Raw genomic sequence first — 21,687 nt, forward strand, 5'->3', positions numbered from 1 at the left:
TGATCTGAAGCTTCGGTTATTGGCCGCCGGGAGTTCCGCGCTAAGAGGTGCAAGCTCCGCCGTCACTTCTTGACGCAAGCACCCCCTTCTACAACAAGATTCTCTTCAATTGAATTGAAGAGAACAACCTTCATCATGCGGTCCACAGCAGCCCTCAAGATGTTCCAACCTACGAGAAGGATGATGATGCAACCTACGAGGAGAATGTTGCGACCTGTGCCGGTATGCGATTCCGTTTTCAATGTTTGCTGAAGAGAAGACTGACGTAGCTTTCAATTATAGGAGGAGGAGCAAAGTGGTACGTACCTTAATTGGCGATAGACTCAATTCCCGGGTGGAAACGATCTAGGTCAATCGATGTTGGAGGGAGCTTATGCCGGTAACATACACTAAACTTTTGGCATCAGGTCATACCATTTCTCAAAGACTACGAAGACTTAAGAAGATCCCACCGGAGTTGATCCCACTCGGTACGCACTGAATGGTATCTTGGTTTATGCTAGAGTTGCTAAGTTAAGCGCAGGTATCGTCGTGGGTGTGGCTGTGGGGTTCGCATTCTATTCTTTGGGCAACAAACTTGTTGTGGACAAGCAAATGCGATTGACCCGACAAAACCGAAAGGATTAAGCACACATTGGGAAGTTTCGCGGGCATTGAATTGGTATTTTGATCTTGAAGGATAGACACACTTGTAGTCGTGGACGTGAGGAAGCAAACGGTGGGCTAGTAGTAAAATTGTACAAATCATTGCGAGGCCTTTTCCCCTATCAATTAAACACACTCGAGCCTCATTGTACGCCAATACACAGAAACCAAAGAAGCCTAGTCTCAAGACAGACCTCCTAACGCCCCAGCCATGCGAAAATTAGTAACCATATTCCATGCCCAAGGTCTCTCACTCTTGTCTAGGGCCAGCGACGTCTAAACCCTCCAGACCTTGCATTGGGTCCTCTGACCTATCTTCTGTGGCAGCTCTTGCTCTTTCTGCAGCCACTTTATCTTCTTCACTCACGGCGTTCTCCGCCAACCATCCTTCCTATCGTCCATATTAGCCTGCCGTTTGTAGCCAGATGGATAAAATCCTAAGACTTACCTGTTCCCACAGTGCCGTCTTGCTCCCTAACCCTTCATTGACATTCTTTGGAGGTTTTGCTGCTGATACTTTGATGACTTTTCCAAAGAGCTCGGCCTGGTCCATGTTGTCGATCGCATCCTTAATATCTTCTGGATCTTCAAACTCTACATAACCGAAACCTCGATGAGGTTCCATTGAATTTGGAGCATCATTTTTTCTAGGTAAAAATTTAGCTAAGCATTCTTATACGTTGGACAATACACTTACGGGATAGAAACATCTGCAATTTCTCCAAAGGGTAGAAACGCGTTCTGAAGACTTTCTACGTTGACTGTTGGCGCCAAACCTCCAATATACACTGTGGCTTTCCACCTTGCCTGATCTGTCATTATGTTAAAGTTCTGTGATTTTTTGTTTTCATCAACTTGCAAAAATCGACGGCGTTGTCGAGGATGAGGCTCAGGTGGATGGCTCTCAAGTCACGTGTAGGATTCGAGTCCCGCAGTGAACAGCCTCCAGCATTGACTTGAATATGTGTCCCAATTTACACTTCTGACCAGCTCTCAACCACTGACTTTCACAATTTCATTTTCTACTTTGAGCACGTAGCCTAAACTGTTTTCTTTGTTTCATGCCGACTTTCAAAATTCCAACGTACTGCACATTGTTTCGGTCTTGCATTAACTGCAATCCAATATGGTTCGTCTAAGGGAAATTCCCAGGACAGCTGCCTTTGCCTGGTCGCCAGGACCCGATACACCTCTGGTTGTTACCGGCACTCGAGCTGGAGCGGTTGATGCAGACTTCTCTGATGAGACAAAACTGGAGCTTTGGGATCTGAGTCTGGATGACCTGGAGCAAGGAGTCGAGCTTCAACCTATTGCCAGCATTAGTACAGATTCTAGGTATGTCAGGCTGAGCGCGCTCTTTATTCAAACTTTTGCTGACCGGCATATGCTACAGATTCCACGATATTGCATGGGCACCTGCCAATGCCGACCACCCTCGGGGCATAATTGCTGGAGCTCTTGAGAATGGCTCACTGGATCTTTGGGATGCTGAGAAGCTTATCAAAGGGGCCGAGGATGCTTTCATGTCACGCACAACGAAACACACGGGAGCAATCAAGTCACTTCAATTCAATCCCTTGAAGCCACAGATTCTTGCGACGGCCGGCGCAAAAGGGGAGCTCTTTATTTACGACATTAACGACATTGCGAACCCATTCAGACTCGGAACAGCAGCGGCTCGATCAGATGATTTGGAATGCGTAGCATGGAACCGAAAAGTACCACATATTTTGGCAACCGGTGGGAGCGGAGGATTCGTTACGGTATGGGATTTAAAAACGAAGAAGGCGTCCCTAACCTTGAACAACAATCGCAAAGCTGTCGGAGCCATTGCTTGGGACCCGAACAACGCGACAAAACTTTTGACTGCGACGCCTGATGACTCGAGTCCTGTAATACTCTTGTGGGATCTGCGAAATTCAAATGCCCCAGAAAGAACACTTCAAGGACATGACCAGGGCATTCTTTCACTTTCTTGGTGTCAACAAGATAGCGATCTATTATTGTCCTGTGGGAAGGACAACAGGACACTTGTATGGAATCCGCAAACGGGAGAAAGCTACGGAGAATTCCCTGAAGTGACCAATTGGACATTCCAGACAAGATTCAATCCTCACAACCCTGCTCTCTCCGCAACCGCCTCTTTTGACGGGAAAATATCTATTCAAACATTGCAAAACACAAATCCAACCGCGTCACAAGCGCCCACACAAGCAGGTGACGGCGAGGACTTCTTTACCAAAGCTCAGACGCAGCCTCAAGGCGCTTCTTTCTCATTGGGTAAAGCACCAAAATGGCTGGAGCGACCTGCTGGAGTTTCATTTGGCTTTGGAGGGAAGATTGTAAGCTTTGGTCTGGTAGGAGAGGTGGCAGGTAAACCTCGATCGTCCAAGATTCAGATTTCCAACTTTTCGGTTGATTCGGATGTTGGCTCTGCCACGGAAGCATTTGAAAAGGCGCTTGTTGCAGGTGACATCAACAGCATCTGCCAATCACATATCGAGCAAGCTAAGTCAGATGAAGAAAAGGCGGATTGGAAAGTCATCGAAACACTGATCTCTGAAAACCCTCGTAAAAAGGTAACTGAGTATCTCGGTTTCACGGATGACGTGGATGAGGCTAGTCCTGAAGATTCAAATACAACCACATCTGAAATAGAGAAAGCAGAAGACACCGCTGCAGACTCTAAAGCGGAATTCAAAGCTGGACACAAGTCTAGATTGTCTCATTTCTTTGCTGATGGCGCAGAAGGAGACGACTTTCTCTCGTCTATTTCAGCAACCAAGGACGCGAAAACTCATGACCCATTCCATCTGTTTGCCGACGCAGATTCGCAATCTGAAAAGCAAATCACAAAAGCTCTTATGCTGGGACGCTTCGAAAAGGCCATGAATATTTGCATCAAGGAGGACCGCATGGCTGATGCACTTATAATCGCAAACTGTGGCGGCAAAGAGCTTCTTGAGAAAGCACAGGCTGCTTATCTGTCTCGCAAAACAGATGTTCCAAACTATCTTCGCTTGCTGACTTCTGTTATCGGAAAGAATCTTTGGGACATTGTCTACAATGCTGATCTCTCAAACTGGAAAGAGTCAATGGCTACGTTGTGTACTTATGCAAATCCAGAGGAGTTCCCAGACCTCTGTGAGGCTCTAGGAGACAGGATCAAGGAGGGCGGCTCTTCAGAAGATGCTTCGTTCTGCTACTTAGTGGGGTCCAAGCTGGAGAAGGTTATTACAATTTGGATTGCCGAGCTGCAAGAGGCTGAAAAGGCAGGCATCCAGGATTTGACGGGAGACTCAACCTTTTCTGTACACGCTCGTACCCTACAAAACTTCATTGAAAAAGTCACTATATTCAGAGACGTTACCAAGTTCCAGGATACAGAGCAAAATGCTACCTCCGATTGGAAGCTCGCCCCATTGTACGAGAAGTACACCGAGTATGCTGACATCGTTGCTGCTCATGGGCATCTATCAATTGCCGAGCGATATCTTGACTTGCTACCCACTCAGTATCCGGCAGCAGAGGTCGCACGAAGTCGCGTTAAATCTGCTTTGAAAAAGGTACCAGCAAAGGCTGTACAACAGCCAACTTTGGCCTCCAGAAACGCGCCTCGTCAGCCAGCGAATGTTGGATATCAACCAGTCGGGACACCAACCGCCCAACCCTCGAGGGTTCCTTCGAAAAGCTTTGTACCCCCAACACCTGCTGCGTCTAATCCTTACGCGCCCGCTGGAAATGCATATGCTCCCCAGGGTTATCAGCAACCACAAGCGCCCAACGCATATGGAGGGTATGGTCAACCCCAAGCTTATGGGGCTCCCTCACCTTATAATGCTCCAGCCAACGGCGCGCCTCCTTCTCAATTTGCGACAGGACCACCACGCAACACACCTCCACCAACAGGAACTGGGGCACCATATTCAGCTAGAAACAAGGACATGGCTCAGTGGAATGATACACCTATGGTAGTCAAGCCGGCAACTGCAAGACGAGGCACTCCATCAGCAGCTCCCATCACATCTCCTCTCCCAAATCCGCAAAGTGCTAGTATGACACCTCCCCCACCGCAGGCTGGCTTCGGTGGAAGAGTCGCTGCTACTCCACCTCCCCCACCACCCAAGGGACCAGCTCCACCACGTATGAACTCGCCATTGACGACTGGCCCTCCTCAATCCTTCCACCAGCCACCTCCCAGACCTTCTTCTGCTGCGAACACATATGCTCCTCAAGCGGGTCCATCGCCCTCGCAACAACAGTACCATGCGCCACCTCCGCCAACGATCCCCAGAGGTCCGTCTCCTTATAACCAACCGCCTCCCGGATCAGCTCCACCGAGCAGATATGCACCGTCGCCTGCACCACAACAATACTCGCAACCACCAAATCAACAATCCAGTATGGGTCCACCCCCGCAAGGAATGAGGCCACCACCGCCTTCGAACCCATACGCTCCTCCAGGTAATGCACCACAAAATGCGTATGCTCCACCCCAACCTCAGTATGGAGCCAGCCAACCACCTCCCTCTTTCCAAAATCAGGGTCCGCCACCTTCACAGGGCCCCCCTCAAGGGCCACCACAAGGCTCACGTCCACCACCACCACAAAGCCAGGCACCCCAAGCTTCCCCAGCCCCACCAGCTGCGAGACCAAAACACCCTACAGGTGATCGATCTCACATACCCTCAAACGCACAGCGAATGGTAGAGATCTTCAGCTCAGACATGCAAAGGGTGGCCTCGAAAGCACCACCATCCTTCGCCGCCCCAGTTAAGGACACGCAAAAACGGCTCAACATTCTTTTTGACCATTTGAACAACGAAGAGCTAATCAAGCCTGATACGATTGAAAGATTGAATGAGCTTGCCGAAGCCATCGCCTCTAAAAACTATGATGCAGCCTCCAGAATCCAGGTGGAAATTCAACGAGAGAAGACTGAAGAATGCGGAACCTGGATGGTAAGTAGCCCCGATGATAGTATATGATATACATGCTAACAGATGCCTAGGTGGGTGTAAAACGATTAGTTAGCATGAGCAAGGTTACACCATAGATCCACGGGCAATTAACAAGACGAGAGTGGGCCAGATGAAGCTGCATGCTTTGCAGGAATGTACTATAAAAGTAGTGCTTCGCAGACAGCAAGACTCCAAAGCGAATTTTACATCAGAAGATCAACACAATCGTGATTCCACAAACTGGTGAAATTTGCTAAGATATAACAGCAACAAGTCTCTTACTGTTTTCCTTTTCATACACTCCAACGCCTGGGGGACGACTTTGTGATTTATTCAGCGAACTTGAGAAACTTTACGCCTGGCCTTCCGAATTGGATACTCTGAAATGCGCATGAAACTTTGAGCTGCTATCATTCGATTTGTGTCACATGTTACTCGAGCCATTGTTCACAATGGTGGCGCACCAATCATATCAAGCCACTTAATACGTCTTGTACCTTGTGTATTACCTAAGCAAGCCCGATCTCATGTGGCTCCACTTATTCATCTTTCGAGACTTTAGAAGTCCGACCTCACATGTCTCAGTTCACTGGAGGGACGAAAACGAGCAATTGAACCTGAAATGTTGGCAGACGTTCATCGAATTGAACGGATATCATAGAAGTTTCTTATGATTCACAACTACAGTCGCGTCATGGTCTCTTGAATAGATGAATACTGCCGTGGGACGGACGATTTAGATCCAGTTTTCTTCCGTCATTGATTGTTCTCTTCAGCAATTGTCCTTACGATTCTGTACGTACATGAGTTCTGCCGATAACGAAACGCAAACAAATGGCTATTAGGCCCGACACTCTCGCAGCTATTCCGCTCTGCCTCATAGTTGCGCTGGGTACCCGATTTGAGATCTTTCTGATTGCCTCTATCGCGCTCTACTTCAACTGGCAAGACGGCGCGAAACTCATAGAAACTTACGTTGGGTTCACTTACCTTACGACGGTCTTTGGAATTGGTTTCGTTGTTCTTGGGCTTATTCAATTCCTTCGATACATCAATACACTCAAAAGCTGGAACTTGGAGCAAAATGAGTTTCCTGCCAAACCTTTGTTTTTTACTTGCGAGACGAGTCATACAAGATTCTTTCCTCAAAAGAACTCTTTCAAATACAGCTACCTCCTTACAGGGATTCCCGTAGGATGGAAAGGCAATTCGGGTGGAATGATCTCAGCAGATGTGGAAACGGATGAGACACCTTGGTATTCAAAGCTATTATCTCACAAGCCGTTCGGCGCTTGGTGGACTGTACGTGGAGATAATTACATGGCAAGAGGTTCTGCTATGAATGGACTGCGAGGAAAGCTGGACCAATACCTTGAAAGTGAGGTGTGTTACATTCCATCCCGTTTTGGCAACCCCGCAAATTGACCAACGTAAATAGAATCTCGACCCAAAAGATTACCCTTATGCGTATCTGTTCACCGCTGCGAAATTTCTTGGTTACTCATCGAATCCAGTTTCTTTTTGGAATTTATATTCCGAATCCAAGGAGCTCAAAGCGATGATCTATGAAGTCAACAATACCTTTGATGAACGGCATAATTACTTGCTTATCCCAGAAGCCTCGCAACCACGGGAAACCAAAACTTCCAAAACAGCCACGCAACCAATTTCGACCAGACACCAAGTAAAATTCTCCAAGGAACTTTTCGTATCTCCCTTCAATTACCGCAATGAGGGTTACAGCGCTTCAGCAAACGACTGTCTTTACCCAGAAATGAACGGCAAGGGTCCATTTGACACAACCATCACACTTTCTAGTGCTGAGGGCCAGCCCAAGGTCATTGCCAGAATCTATTCTACTGGAAAGGCAATTGACCCTTCTGTCCTTTCGGTCTGGGAGAGGACTCGTTTCATTTATTCCTGGTGGGGCATCGGCTTTTTGACCGTACCACGAACATTATGGCAAGCATACATCCTCAGTAGACGCCGAAAGTTGCCATTTGCATTTGCTCCCCAGCCAAAGGAGTCAAATATAGGACGTACCGCTCAGGAGGATGAGATCGCTTACGAGAAGCTGTTCTTAGGTTACCTGCGTTATGTGATATCCAGGATACCAAGTCCGATACGTGTCAAATACATTGCAGCAGGCATTCATACTGTCGAAGAGATCGTTATATACTCACCCGCCGCTCAAGAACTTCTTTGGAACAACCCCGAAAAACGAGATGAAGTTGCGCAACTTGAAATTAAGGTTCTCTCACCAACTCTATACTCTCGCCTACTTCACTACGGCTTTTGCTCCATCGGTCATATTCTTCTTTCCGAATCCCAACTTCTAAACCAAACCATCAAAATATCCGACACGCAAATCTTATCCAGTGTCTTCGGTTCAGCATGTCCACCTCAAAAAGCCACACTTGCCTCAACCTGGCAATTGCCTTGGTATGAGCGAACCACCCTTGATCTCCTCTCGGCGCTCACCGATTCGAAAAAACCTGCACCTTATATATCCAGCATTGAACGGAAAGAATGCGACCAGGAATCAACGAACAAGCAATTACACCACGCACATCACATCAAGGCAAACACTGAAGGAAGTGCGCCCATCACCTTACACGAATATCTTGCAACCACCGATGCAGCACTTCGGCGCACCTTTCTCATCAACGCAATGAAATTGGCACTTGCTCCGTATGTTGCTTTCGAGATCCCTCTTCTTCTCGACTTTGAGATTTTCGTTCTTCGTTGTGTTGGGACTTGGATTGCTGTCTACTTACTCTCTTAAATCTTCTAATTACCTAATGAGACCGAAAAGGCGTCTAGGTTATTATCAGCCTAGAGAAAAGTCATATCAGTTGCAGCCTAAACAGCCAAGATGATTCTACACAATTTCACCTGTTACGATCATTTTTGGCACTTGCATAAGAGGAGTCGGAAAAGATAGCATTGACTTTTGAGTACTTCCTTCGATTCGAGTTCTCGATATTGTTTCTTAGTAGAGGTTCAGCTCCAGAGATAGTCTTCGTTATGATGTGTAAGTGGGATTGGAGTTGCATAGGCGTTTTTTGCGTTGTGCTTGGGATGATTGTTAGACCTTTAGAAGTAGAACATTCATGAATTCAGATTCGACATATCACACAATTGGTTATGCGACAAAGCCGTGCGTTAAAAGTAAGTAGAGAGAGAGGTAGTATTACGAGCAAAGTGATTCAATAGATGACTTCAATAGTTGCCATCTTCCCTCTATACAATTCCTCACGCTTTCCGTTTGCTTCTGTACCTTGAAATCCTCTCCATGCAATAGACTATATACAGTCTTTGAAGGTCCTTCTCAACGGAATACAAGGCACAAATCCACGAGCTCCCAAACGCTGATTCTAGCAATGACCTCCTTCTATTTCAACTTCTAGACTTCCGCCCAAGAATGAAAGAACATTCTTCATGTATCAACTCCAAGGAAGAACAACCCAGAAATCTTTTCTCAAGAATTAGATGGTTAGGAGTACATATACGCTTAATTCTCTTCTAGTCAACCGTCTTGGTCATCAGAACACTTTTAAGCTGACTTCAATGTCTGTGCAAGTTAGTACTTGGCGATCTTTCTAAAGGCACACTTCTCGCCACCCAATGAAATGTTCTATAAGCAAAGAATATCAGACCGAATGAGACTACGGCATTCAAGAACAAAAACTGAGTGTTCAATCTCCGAATTAGAAGTCAAGGGTCACTTTTGGGGCGAGCGCTGGGGCATTCGGTCTTCCATTCGGCTCTCGCTAAGCGAGTTCGGTGGTTCGTCGTTTGGATTAAGGGGGGGTTGTGATACTATATATGATGAGATGTATCGTTTTCTTATTTTAAATCTTTACATGCTTCACATAGAGATGTTGTTACTTCTATCATTCTAGTCTTCCCAAGAATTCCACATCCCATTCCAAAACACCCAACTCCGTACAACCACCTAAACATCACCTATGCCGAATCTCAACCAAACACCCACAATGCTCCCCCCCGACCCCTCAATCCTACCCTCCCTCCTCGGGCCCCCTCCGCCCCCAGAAGCCGCAGACGGCATCTCCCGCTGGGCAGTCAAGAACCCGCCAAAAGACCCAACCCTCTCCTTCGCCGGCAAAACCGTCCTCGTCACAGGCTCCAACACCGGCTTAGGCTACGAAGCAGCCTTGAAATTCGCCGTACTCCCCCTCCCTCCTCCCCCCAAAACTCCACATACAAAAACCCCAAGACCTAACACCCCCCCAGAACCTCGGCGCAACACTCATCCTCGCAGTCCGCACGCCCTCCAAAGGCGAAACCGCAAAGACGAGGATATTAGCAGCAACAGGCGTGCCCAGCACGCGTATATCGGTTCTGCAACTCGACATGTCAACCTTCGCCTCGATCCGCACCTTCCTGGCCACTCTCACATCCACCACCCCAGTCCTGCACATCGCACTCCTGAACGCCGGGCTCGCGGCGCCGAAGTTCGAACGATCGCCTGATGGCTGGGAGATGGCTCTTCAGGTAAACGTGCTTAGCACGGCGTTTCTCGCGCTGGGACTCCTGCCATTGCTGCGCGCGACGGCAAAGCAGACGGGCGGGCCGGGACAAGTGACGTTTACCAACTCTGCGGGCCATCGACGGGCGAAGGGCGCTGAGATGGCGGTTCCGGAGGGGACGTCGATCCTGGAGACGTTCAACCGGCCGGAGTTTTTCAGTCTGGCGAAGAATTACATGTTGATAAAACTGCTGGGTATGTACGTGATGCGCGGGTTGCACGAGCAGTTCTCGGTGAATGAGGTGGGGGAGCGGGATGTGCTTTTTAATGCGTGTTGTCCTGGGTATTGTAGGACGGAGTTGGGGCGGGAGATGCCGTGGTATGTTAATGGGATTACGAGGGCGGTGCAGAGTTTTTATGGGAGGAGTGCTGAGGAGGGGGGGAGGAGCTTGGTTAGTGCGACGAGGGTGGGGATAGAGGGGGCGGGGAGGTTTTGGAGTAATGATTGGTTTACGGAGTGAGTTTTTTTTTCCTTTGGGTTGAGGGGGTGATGAGGTGATGAGGGCTAACTTTTGGGGTAGGATGGGAGAGTTGGTTACTAGTGAGGAGGGGAAGAGGTTGCAGGTTAGGGCTTGGAAGGAGATTTTGGAGGTTTGTAGGAAGGAGGGGCTTGAGAAGGGTGTGTGATGTGGTGATGGTTTTCTAGTTGGAAGGTCGATGCTGTGGGATGTTTAAAGTCTGTAGAAGAATCAGCATAAGTTGCCCATGTAAACGAGAAGATAGAGTTATGCTTTGATAATTTCCATGTCATTTTTCGACGGAAATCAAGACCCAGGTCGCTGCGTACATGTAGTGAGTTTACCCCTTTCGTCCATACTACACCAAAACCTCCCTCAACAACTTCCCAAACACCCCCCTTACCCTCTCCGGCTTCTCACCGACACACGTAAACACAACAGCCACACTCCCCGCAAAAGCAAGCTGCTCAACCCACCGATCCTCCCACCGATATCGTCTCGGGAACAGCGTAGCCAGCGCTCTCGGCACGACAAAAAGACCCAATTCCTTCCTCCGTCCCGCGTTCTCGAGAAGCACACTCCAACCACATACAGCACACCCACTAGCAATACAAATGCCAGAATCGATTTTCTGGCATGCGACGGTAGAGGTACCTAGGATTCTTGGACCGATACGTGAACGAGCGAGACAGATTCCGTAGTAGAAGAGCGCGATGAAGGAGCCTAGAAGTGCGGAGGATCGGATAGAAGATTTTAGGGCGTGGAGAAGAGCCCTTTTGTTTGGATTTCGGAGGGCGAGGATGAGGTTTAGTGGCAGATACGTTGAGAATGCCCAGGTGAAACCTCGTAATAGGCGGGAAAGAGCGTGGTATTCGCAGTTCTTTCCACTGCCCATGTGGACAATTTCACAGGGATAGGGGATGCTTTGTACGGGATCACCGTAGGATAGTGGGAGGTTCAGGTCGGTACACATGGATTGAAGGAGTGGTGCTTGTCCTGTTTCTAGGCCGTATTTGATTTCACCGAATCGCATGCGTTGTAAGGCGAGGAGGAGACGGTGGTCAACCATGGCAGCTGTCTTGATCCATTTGTTGTAGGATCTTGGAAGTCGATCTGGTGAGTATATCCATGCCCACATTATAAGCGCGCTAGAGCTGGCAAACACTGCTGGGTCGGCTAGTGTGGAAATCAATTTTGAGATCTAGAAATAATTAGTACAGTTTTCAAGTGTCATGAGGAGACTTACCATTGCCCGTTTACCAGATGGATTGGCTGGAGAGCTACGGCGAGACCACAAATCTCCAATTATCACATCTAGTGCTCGAGTCACAGCGAAAAGTGTCAAGTCCATAGTTCGACCAGCGAACCGTATTGGTCTTTGAATGACCCCCGTTGAAGTCTCCTCGGCGACATACTCAACAAATGCATCGCTCTTTTTGGATTGGATTAAGCTCATGCTGAACCAACCGGCGATGAATGTTGAAACCCATCTTGTCAACCTATTTAATGTTAGCCACCGTTTAAGTCATTTTACGTGTGTGTAAGTTGAAAATCAACTAGCTTGTTAGCCCAGCTTGGCTCTGCATCTGGGTGGCATGAGCACTTCAATTGAGAAGAAAGAGTACCTTCTCATCGATCCCAAGAGCTGTACCGCTGGAGATAAGGAGCAAGAGAAAGACAGAACAGGAAGAAGTTCAACTTCGCTTACAAGAAATCAAACCCTTAGCAAATGCTAAATTGCTGACGTAGGAATAATGGAAGTCTTCCTCTTATGCTCGATGGCCATCTTCTAAAGGAGACATAATTGAACAGGCAGAACCTACCTTATTTGTGTAGTAGCTGATCTAGATGAAGCCAATATTTCAAATATCTTCTTTAATGGTATCTGCAATATCCTGTCAGTGAAGTGACCATAAAAGCATTCCAATAAGAAAGGAGGGGTCATCACGTGCCTGCAAAAACGTAGAACCTCCCACCAACGCAGCACAAAACGTAGGAAACCGCTGAACCTCTACTCCTCCTCTTAAAATCCGAATAAAAGAAGACAAGAGAGAGTAAATCGAGCTTTCTTGCAGATGTTTCCGTTTCCCAGTAAGATATGTGATGTGTGTAAGAACCAGCGTCAGAACCCTTGGCGCCGTGCTGGACAAATATCCTAACGCGTATGCTTTCAATACGGGGAGGAGTATTGGAGGGATATTCTTCTCGAACTGCGCTCGAGAGTGACGGGGTGCTGATACGAGCATGGTGTCTTTGGATGTGACGCTGTGATGTTACCGAGAGTTTGGATGGGAGAGATCCAGGGGAGCGCGTTGGAGTTTTGGTGGTGACGCGTGAGGGGTGCGTCGATCAGTAGTGTTATGAGAATATGGTCATGTTTTTGATGTGACTAGCGTAGGATGTCGAGATAGCTTTGATGGATCTTTCAGAAAGGATGGCTAAAGTTGTGATGTTGTAGGTGCCATATTGGTGTACGATGTTGAGGGAGGTATAAGTCGAGACAGGACAAGGGCCAAGGCCAGCAATACGTATCTCTAATAAGATCACGGCGAGTTGACCTCTGGCGGGTTGCCTACGAAAGATCTATGAATTGCAAGAAAGAAAGATTTGGTCTTTGAAAAATACCAGGAATTGCCTTGTGTTGTGAAATGCGCGAGAAACAAGTCCATGGTTGTTATTGGAGTGGAGGCTAGGCCGAGGTTGAAATCCTTCACAGCGTCCGTGCCAGAAAAGGAATTATAATTATCGGGATGAAAGCTGGGGAAATTGGGTATAAGTACCTAGGTAAGTGAAACAAACATGCGTCTTAGAAGTATCATTGAGGAGTAAACTATCTTTACAGATAACAAGAGTGGCTTTTGCTAGCTAGCAAGCCTTATTGCAGTCGTCTTCCAGACCTTCCAAATATCAACTAGAAACACACCAGCTCATTATTTACTTCTGATCATTTCTCAACGCTTTTGATATCATCACACGTCAGTCAAGATCTGTACGAAGGATTGGGAAACAAGAGAGGCGTTCCTGGTTTGCTCGACCAATCCTTGGTCTTCTTCAAGCTCACTTGACATGGTGGATTTGCATGTGAATGTTGACCCTCACGGACCTCACCCTAGCCCATGGCGTATGTTACCTCACTCGTCCATATGTGCATGAAAGACGTTGGAAAGTTGAAATGCGAGGGAAAATCCAAGATGTTCTCGATTTGGTCTGGTGGTTTGGGAATAAAGTAGCTCCCGTATTTGGTTCCTGATCTCCGTCCCCAACGAGAAAATCCCCCCGACCTCCGTGACCTTTTTACAGTGCTAGAAGAAGTTACCCCGGGATCCGGTCGACAGCACGAATACAGCATCAAAGCGATACTTTTCCCGCATCCTCGTAATTTCCCCACGATTAAGAGAGAGAGATTGTCATTGCCGGCCGAGGAGCTCAGAGTGGACCGCGGTTTCTTTGATGTGGTGCTTCACTGCAGTAGAAGCTCCCCTCACATACACGATTCACGCCGCAACGAGATAGAGCTCTTAGAGCCTCACAACGACTGCTGGTACTTCTGCCACTCCTACCACTCTCGCGCATCGCCTATACTCGAGGTCACCTACAACCGTCGCCTACACCTGTGTCGCAAACCATCGTAGCCACCTATTTCTGGGTTGCGGGACTCGGTACCATCCAAGAACCTTTTGCGGCGTCCCGTGGTCAGAATCTTTGGCGAAGTCACATCTCTGGCCGCAATAGACCATGATAATCCGCGTTACATTTACGAGCACATGTCCAGTTACCTGAGAAACAAAGAGAAGCCAGGGCACAATCAATAATCTTTCCACACCTGCAGATCGTTTGCGACCCAGAAGCAGCTCCGGGAGTCCTGGTCAGCATCCATGCTGGCTGTACAGCGTCCCATGATGGGTTCTTCTAAACCTCCTAACCTCGAGATGCCTTTTGGCTGTGAGTGGAACCTTAAGACTTTCTACATTTCTATACTGACGATTTGCAAGACAACTTCGACGCCTCTTCTACCTTTCCATTCCCCTCTCCCACTGCGCCTGCGCCAGGCCCCTCACTACTCGACGATAACGAATCGAAATTCCTGGATAGCTTCTTTGACGGAGTAAGCTCAGATCAGTTCGACTACAACTTATTTACAAATGCGCCGGGCGAAGCAGAAGCAGGGTTTGGTTGGGATGAGCTCCCTCCAACGTTCATGGGCACGACATCATCCTTTGGCCAACAGCCTCAGATGGGAGCGCAAGACGTACCACATATGACATTTAATGGCATACCCTCACAATTACATTCGGAATCTACCGGTATACCACCGTCAACCTCAGCAGACGTATTAGAGGCAGCTACATTATTGCAGAACGGATCTGCGGGCAGGTCACATAGTGTGGCGGATGGATCAATGTACCACACGCCCAATATGAGTTTATACCCTACCAATGGCCATATGAGACCACAATCAATGTCTCAGTTATCTGCACCACAGCCATATGGTGGAAATCACCAAAGTCAGAGTAGTGACGATTTCATGCGGGATACATACTTCTCGAGCATGGTATTTGGAAACCCAACCGAGACGACATTACGGCAAAGAAACGTGAACCAGAAACTAGACATCAGATGGGGTTCCGACGCATCTTTCGGAACGCCCCAAGGATTCATGGCACCAGGAAGTCAACACACAGACGCCGAAGTAGAGCGATCTCAAATCAACACTCTCGAAACCGCATTCAAACTTGAATCCGACGGTCCCCACGCCGATACCTCACATCCAACAAGTCCCATCAGTGCCTTCCGCCCGCCACGAACCGAGAAATCAAACACCCAACCCGACTCCGAACCCTCATCCTCGCCCCGCCCAAAGAAACGCCGGAAAAGCAAATTCCAAGACGAAGACGACGACACCCTCCTCCCCGGCTTCCGCAAACGCAAACCCCCGAAAAAAGACAAAGAGCCGGCGGACGCGGAATCAGGACATAAGAGGAGGAAGAGTACGGCTGCGTCGGTGGCGGCGGCGGCGAAGGCTTCGAGGGAAAATCTTACGGAGGATCAGAAGAGGGAGAATCATATACGCAGCGAGCAGAAGAGACGGACGTTGATAAGAGAAGGGTTTGAGGATTTGGGGGAGCTGGTGCCGGGGTTGAGGGGCGGTGGGTTTAGTAAGAGTGCGGTGCTTGTTATGGCGGCGGATTGGTTGGAGGATTTGGTGGGGGGGAATGAGGTGCTGAGGAGGGAGGTGGAGAGGTTGGAGGGACGGTGATGTGGTAGGTGTGATGTGAAAAATTGTTTATTTAGGGATTGATGGTCATTTGATATGGGAGTGGTTGGGATGGATGGGGGGCTTCGGTGGGATATGATTTGATACCCTGGGATTGTAGGGGGACGGACCACGGTACGTCGGATATAATACGCCTGCTGAGATAGGTGGGTGATTAGGACGAGTGTGTGATTCATCACTGAAAGACGAATCCAGCTCATAATGGTGTGGAGAACGGAACATGGCCCATTTCATACCAGATATGATGGATGAAAATATCTGAACTACGGCTATCCACATATTTGGGATACTGGGCATAACAGCAAGAGATATCCAAACTATGACTATGGATATTAGTCATGACAGAATAAGCTGTCTAAGCTCGAGCTATCATTGTATTTGAGCTACGTAAATACCACGATGATCTTATCTAACGTCAAACCTTGGGTGAGGTGACGGTGCGGGAGGGACTTGTATTTTAGAAATAGCAGAATCGTAGGGGATTACATGGCTATTGTGAGGGATGTGTAATGTAAAGAATTATTAACTATTATAAAGAAGTGGTGGATTTGGTGACCTCAGTGCATTAATCAAGTAGTCAAGTCAGCTACACTACTTAAGTAGTAACTAGAGTAGCGTAGTAAAAGCCGACAAGCAGCAAGTGTTACTACTAATTACTGCAAGCACTATACGTAGTATCAGCAAGCTATATACCGAGACATTTAAATGATGATACCCCGAATCGAGTCTCGGCTCGGTCCTCATATCTCCTCTGCGTAACCAGTCTGATTACCTACTCTCTAATCTTTGAATTCAATACACGAGATGACCTAAACAGAAAACCAGCCGCTGTCGCCGAATACCAGAACCCCCATGTATCTTCGTTCCATGCATCGGACTCCTAGATTGATATCGCACCGCCGACCACGTTTCCTACGTGCGAAAGATGTGAGGGATGTGTGTTTTTGGGTGTTGAGGTTTGTGCTGGGTTTGATGGACGTGGGTTTGAGGATGGGATGGTGATGTGTTGTATTTAGAGTTAAGAGCCAGGCGGAATGTGGGAATGTGTTGATATTGGGATTGTCTAGATTAGGGGGGCATGGTTGTGGGGAATAGAGGGGATGGGGTTTCTTTTGATTTTATATTTATGTTATATATAAATATCCGAGATCATGTAATGACGTGGGGTATAGTTTTGTGCTTGTTAGGTAGACTGATGATATGACATGGATTTTCTTTACTGCTAGAGGTGTAAAGCGCTGGGTTAGTTGGCATTTTGGAGGAGAAGAGTGTTTCTTTCAGATTGCGGGAATGTTTGAATGGTATTTACGGTATGAATTTAGATGCGGAATGCGATTTCGTTCTAGAGTATGATGAGCTAGGGATTGAGGTGTATGATCTGGATCTATCACTACAGTATTTATGTGATGGTTTGGTGATTAGCACTAGTAAAATAACAACGTCCGCCGATTAGTAGTCTGCTAGTCAACAATCATCCGTCCTAGATACACCACCGCTCCTCTGATTCCACCTGCGTCATCGTATACTCCCCCCTATTACTCCGCACAGTCCTCTTAACACGACGATATAACACAACATCACCCCTCCATAACATGCCACCGCCCATGCGCATCCATCGCAAACCGTGGAATCATCGCCCCACAAACCACGCACCCTTCCCTCCCCTCCACCTCCTCCTCACCATCATCATCCCATCCCTCTTCCGAGTTCTGAGAAAGAGGCAGAATCAGATCTTCAGAACCCTGTTGACGAAGCTCCACCGGGTTTTCTGTTTCCGTATCAGGTTGAAGGGAGTGAGATACATTGTGTTGAACCGAATCCACCACATCCTCCATCTCCTCAACATCATCAGGCGGAACATCCCTATCCACCACATCCCACTCCCTCTTCCTACTAAACAAACTCTTGATATCCCTTCCCTTTTCAGTAGACACTTCAACCATATTCGTGACTGCTACATTCATGAGACTGAGATCCCAGCCGGAGGGTTGGGGATGGAGGTATTTGAACATCGGGATCAGCGTGGACGTAACCAGCTTCTCGGCAATGGAATCTACGTCGTCTTTGAGAGTGAAAACATAACTCGGAAGCGGCGCCGACCTCGAGATCCGCGTGAACGAGCGTGTACGCGTCCCATCTGCACCAAGCGGCGGCCGCGGCCTTGTAGACAGACGTATGGTTTTCGGATGAGCGAGCCAGGCGTTGTCGGTTAGCAGGTCAATGTGCATGCGTTTCAAAAGGGTTGTCGTCAAAGCTGTCAGTTCCTTGCGAACTTCACTGAGCGTGTTGAGTCGGATATAGGAGTCTTCAATGCTAATCTGCGTAGGTACCTTCTTCACCTGTTGTACCTCTGAATCATCGATTCCATGGACGAGATTCCAGATCTTGAGACCGGTGCCGCGGTGGGAGCCGGGGCCAGAGAGGAGGGACTCTAGGAAGGCGGGGTTGAGAGAGGGAGAGGTGCGGACGTCGTGGACGGAGATGGGGTCTTCGGTTGGGCCGTAGATTAGACCTGTTGAGAATGCTGCCGGGCGGGAGAGGATGTGGTTTCGTAGTTTTTGGGAGATTTTGCAGCCGATGCCGGGGATTTTGCCGATTTCGTGGGGATCGAGGAAGAGCTGGACGTTGTTGGTTGCCTCTACTTCTGGATTTGGAAGAGAATCTGGAGAGTCTGTGTAAGGAGGGAGGAGTGTGGTTTGACCTTTTGGTTTGTTGAGGTTTCCTACTAGTTTGCTTAGCAGCTTGTTGGTTGAGATACCGACGGTGGAGGTGTAGCCTTGATTCTCTTCAAGGCCTAGTCTGAGGTATTGGGCGATGTGTGAGCCGAGAATAAGACGGGTTGAGAGGTCATCTTTTGGGTCTGAGAATTGAGACGGAAGAGGGGTGTTGGTTGGATCGTCTCGCGTGATGGTATTGGGGAATGAATGTCCGGCTATAGTTGTCGCATCATAAGAGAACCCGATTGTCGGGTCATTCTTGTTCAAACTAGTGGAAGATGGAGTCAGCTTGGACTATTCTTGGAGATGGGTTGAACTAGTTTTTCCGTATAAAGACGGTCTGAGATAGCGCTTTGAATGGTGATCAGGTGTGGAATCGCTGTTGAATGTCTTGACTATTTTTGGTAACAGTGAAATCTTGAGGTCGAGGATATGGAGTGGGAACCAAACCGGACAAAACAACGATAACGAAGAGCGTCTAAGAGATGCACTATTTTGCGAAAGTTTGAGCTTACTGAAAGAAAGAATTGGTCAAGTCATGAGTGTTTAGCAGACCTTGATTCCAATCGACCATATCGGTCACATCCATCCAGACTTCATCGAAACCAAGTCGTTCAACCTTACCACTCGAAGTGAACGATTCAAGATACTTGTATAGTAACTTTGATGCATCTCGGAAGCGCCCTAGTTCTTCTCCAAGGACGATAATCACGTCTGGACATATTTTCTTAGCTTCAGTGATCAATTGCAGTTTGTGCAATCCGCGTCTCCGCGCTTCGTAGTTGCAGGTGACCTGCAGGATGTATTATTAGAAAGAATGATTCTTGTATGACGACCATTATAGAAGTGTATGAAGAGCTCCACTTTAGGAGGGCCAAACAATCGATTGGTAGACAATTTGCATCTGGAAGAGGCAATCGCAAGCACGATTGGCAGGTCATTGCTGACCGGTTCCACTTGGACTTTCGATAATAGTCAAGGTCAATAGCAACCAGAGTACTGAGACATATTGCCTCTTCCAGATAACAGGAAATGCATCATGAGAAGAAATTGCAATCGTAGTACAGCTCTATTCGGGGAAAGGGTTCATACAATGATTTGTTTCTAAATAAAATTAGCACTCTCTAAATGTCTCTGTTAGGTGAATATTGCTACCTGTTGCACAGCCTAAAGATTGGGGGCGTGAGTCGTCAGAAACCATGTCTAATTTAAGATAGTTACTTGCTTACCAAGGGCATTGACTTCAAGGATGGGTTTTCTTGTTCGAATACGGACGCGTAAAAGCAACTTTAATTACGAAATCCCACTCGGTCAGCCACTAGTTCGTCAAGCTTGTCAAGCAAACAAAACATCAGGCGATGCGAGTTGTGAAATGATCGTATAGAAACGAAACACGTGGAATTCCTTACTCGTAATCCTAATTGTTTGGAGCATGTGTTAGACTTGCGTGACAGTCGATGTTTTGATTGCGTCACGGGAGGCTAGGGTTGAGCTGAGCTGGACTAACAAAATGTATAATGATCCTACGATCGTTCCTCTTTGAAGTCATGTTGTCGGCAGTGGGGAATTAAAGATGTCAAAGCTTGACCGACTCATTCTCAAGGTAGGCAAGGTAGTGACGGCGGTGAGACCGAAAATAGGTCTTGCGCAACGTGATCTGAATTGAGGTTAGTGATCCAGCAGCCATGTACCAGAATAGTGGTTGGGAATAGTTTCAAATGCAAAAACGTGATGTTTGGATTGATGACTGAGTCAGTCGGAGAGATTCGGCATATCGGGATCACCTTGTTTGCAAATGCGGGTGAGTCTATTTTGGGCGACTGGACTAGGGCTGGCACTAAAATAAGCGGGTCAGCTCGAGAACCCTTCGATTGATGTTCCCTTGATCTTCCACCCGCGCCACCCGATGTCCTGTCTCGAATGGGGAAAACAAGAGCAGAAACGCAGAACGAAACCAGAAACAGGAAGTTACCAATTAGTAGTGCCGGTATATGCAAAGACTGGATAGAATGTTCGGACTGCAGATGAGACTGGGAATCGCTATTTCGATACGTAGACCTAGGAATGCAATATTGACGGGATGGAAGTTTTCCGTGATTGAAACAATGTGTACCAAGTATTCGGTCCAGGAGTCTTCGAGTCTTCATGGAAAGGCAATGGCACAGACTTAGTCCGTGGGGTATTTGCTGAATACGTGTCGTGGCTCCGACCTGAGTAAATATTGACATTGTTCAGCCCTGTGTCTCTGTCTAATCTCACTTGTACGTGGAGTAGACGAGTACTCGAGGCAGTGGAATCTTCAGCTCTCGAGGCTTCCATGCATTAAAATTGCTTCTAGAATCAGCTGCAAGCCAATAATTCCGGACAAGCTTTTGCCCATGTTCATATTCGGACCCGAGGTTGGCAAAGCCTCGTTCAGGTGCTGAGAATTGACTTGTCCTCAACCATAGAGTTCACCCCGTCCGGTATCCAATAGGCAAATCCACCAACACACCTCCAAGTCGATTTCAAACGTGCCACCAACATTCTCAACTCCTCCCACGTCATATCATGTGCAGACCAACATGTCCATGGTAAGGTATCGTGCATCGTGTGTGACCGTCGGGCGGATCTTATCAAGCCGTTCCATTCTCAGATCGACGTGGGTGGAGGTGCAGGCAAAAGGTGTAAATTGGGTTTGCTGCCGATGGAACGATAACTGCAAGAGTGGAACCATCGCGTCTATTTTGTCGTCCAAGTGATGGTGACGAGAGTCTGCCCCTGTTTTGCCGCAAACGCAGACTGCTTGGCTCTGCCGCCAGAATGCATAGACTTTGGACCCTCGGCTAGTATCCTCGACACACCCAAAATAAATCGATCCCGGTGAGGAAGAGTGATTGGCCCTAGGTCGATGTGTCAGCCGCCATCCCTCCTTTTGACCCCCCTTTTGAGGTTCATGGTTGGTTCTGGTTCGCTCGGTTGGCTCTGTTGCAGCGTTGGGCCTTTCTCCTCCAACCACCAACGTGTGACGGCAGCTGCATCCAACCTCATCCAACCCTCCCCGGAGCACCTCACTCGCCAAAGCCTTCCCCCTCCAACT

At 48.0% G+C, this 21,687-nt stretch overlaps 8 protein-coding genes across 8 annotated transcripts; 5 read left to right on the plus strand and 3 right to left on the minus strand.

The window, feature by feature from the left end:
* Positions 1-159: 159 nt before the first annotated feature.
* GLAREA_11063 (uncharacterized protein) lies at positions 160-627 on the plus strand (the record flags this gene model as incomplete). Its single annotated transcript, XM_008079252.1, has 4 exons — positions 160-222; positions 283-298; positions 408-470; positions 524-627. 4 exons carry the CDS (start codon positions 160-162, stop codon positions 625-627), a joined length of 246 nt encoding a protein of 81 aa, XP_008077443.1.
* Positions 628-895: 268 nt separating this feature from the next.
* Positions 896-1,464, minus strand: GLAREA_11064 (RNA-binding, RBD; the record flags this gene model as incomplete). The annotated part of the gene is made up of 3 exons (XM_008079253.1): positions 896-1,036; positions 1,094-1,292; positions 1,343-1,464. The coding sequence occupies 3 exons, from the start codon at positions 1,462-1,464 to the stop codon at positions 896-898; spliced, it is 462 nt and encodes a 153-aa protein (XP_008077444.1).
* A 307-nt stretch (positions 1,465-1,771) lies between these two features.
* On the plus strand, positions 1,772-5,701 carry GLAREA_11065 (WD40 repeat-like protein; the record flags this gene model as incomplete). The annotated part of the gene is made up of 3 exons (XM_008079254.1): positions 1,772-1,980; positions 2,039-5,606; positions 5,657-5,701. The coding sequence occupies 3 exons, from the start codon at positions 1,772-1,774 to the stop codon at positions 5,699-5,701; spliced, it is 3,822 nt and encodes a 1,273-aa protein (XP_008077445.1).
* Positions 5,702-6,440: 739 nt separating this feature from the next.
* Positions 6,441-8,391, plus strand: GLAREA_11066 (uncharacterized protein; the record flags this gene model as incomplete). Its single annotated transcript, XM_008079255.1, has 2 exons — positions 6,441-6,989; positions 7,045-8,391. The coding sequence occupies 2 exons, from the start codon at positions 6,441-6,443 to the stop codon at positions 8,389-8,391; spliced, it is 1,896 nt and encodes a 631-aa protein (XP_008077446.1).
* Positions 8,392-9,604: 1,213 nt separating this feature from the next.
* GLAREA_11067 (NAD(P)-binding Rossmann-fold containing protein) lies at positions 9,605-10,785 on the plus strand (the record flags this gene model as incomplete). Its single annotated transcript, XM_008079256.1, has 3 exons — positions 9,605-9,796; positions 9,864-10,615; positions 10,680-10,785. The coding sequence occupies 3 exons, from the start codon at positions 9,605-9,607 to the stop codon at positions 10,783-10,785; spliced, it is 1,050 nt and encodes a 349-aa protein (XP_008077447.1).
* A 189-nt stretch (positions 10,786-10,974) lies between these two features.
* On the minus strand, positions 10,975-12,072 carry GLAREA_11068 (uncharacterized protein; the record flags this gene model as incomplete). The annotated part of the gene is made up of 2 exons (XM_008079257.1): positions 10,975-11,817; positions 11,863-12,072. 2 exons carry the CDS (start codon positions 12,070-12,072, stop codon positions 10,975-10,977), a joined length of 1,053 nt encoding a protein of 350 aa, XP_008077448.1.
* Positions 12,073-14,515: 2,443 nt separating this feature from the next.
* On the plus strand, positions 14,516-15,873 carry GLAREA_11069 (HLH, helix-loop-helix DNA-binding protein; the record flags this gene model as incomplete). The annotated part of the gene is made up of 2 exons (XM_008079258.1): positions 14,516-14,558; positions 14,609-15,873. 2 exons carry the CDS (start codon positions 14,516-14,518, stop codon positions 15,871-15,873), a joined length of 1,308 nt encoding a protein of 435 aa, XP_008077449.1.
* A 1,595-nt stretch (positions 15,874-17,468) lies between these two features.
* On the minus strand, positions 17,469-19,846 carry GLAREA_11070 (DNA/RNA polymerase; the record flags this gene model as incomplete). The annotated part of the gene is made up of 3 exons (XM_008079259.1): positions 17,469-18,876; positions 19,124-19,401; positions 19,838-19,846. The coding sequence occupies 3 exons, from the start codon at positions 19,844-19,846 to the stop codon at positions 17,469-17,471; spliced, it is 1,695 nt and encodes a 564-aa protein (XP_008077450.1).
* Positions 19,847-21,687: the final 1,841 nt, after the last annotated feature.

Source organism: Glarea lozoyensis, assembly GCF_000409485.1.
Source record: "Glarea lozoyensis ATCC 20868 chromosome Unknown GLAREA11, whole genome shotgun sequence".
In the NCBI taxonomy this organism is placed as follows: Eukaryota; Fungi; Ascomycota; class Leotiomycetes; order Helotiales; family Helotiaceae; genus Glarea; species Glarea lozoyensis.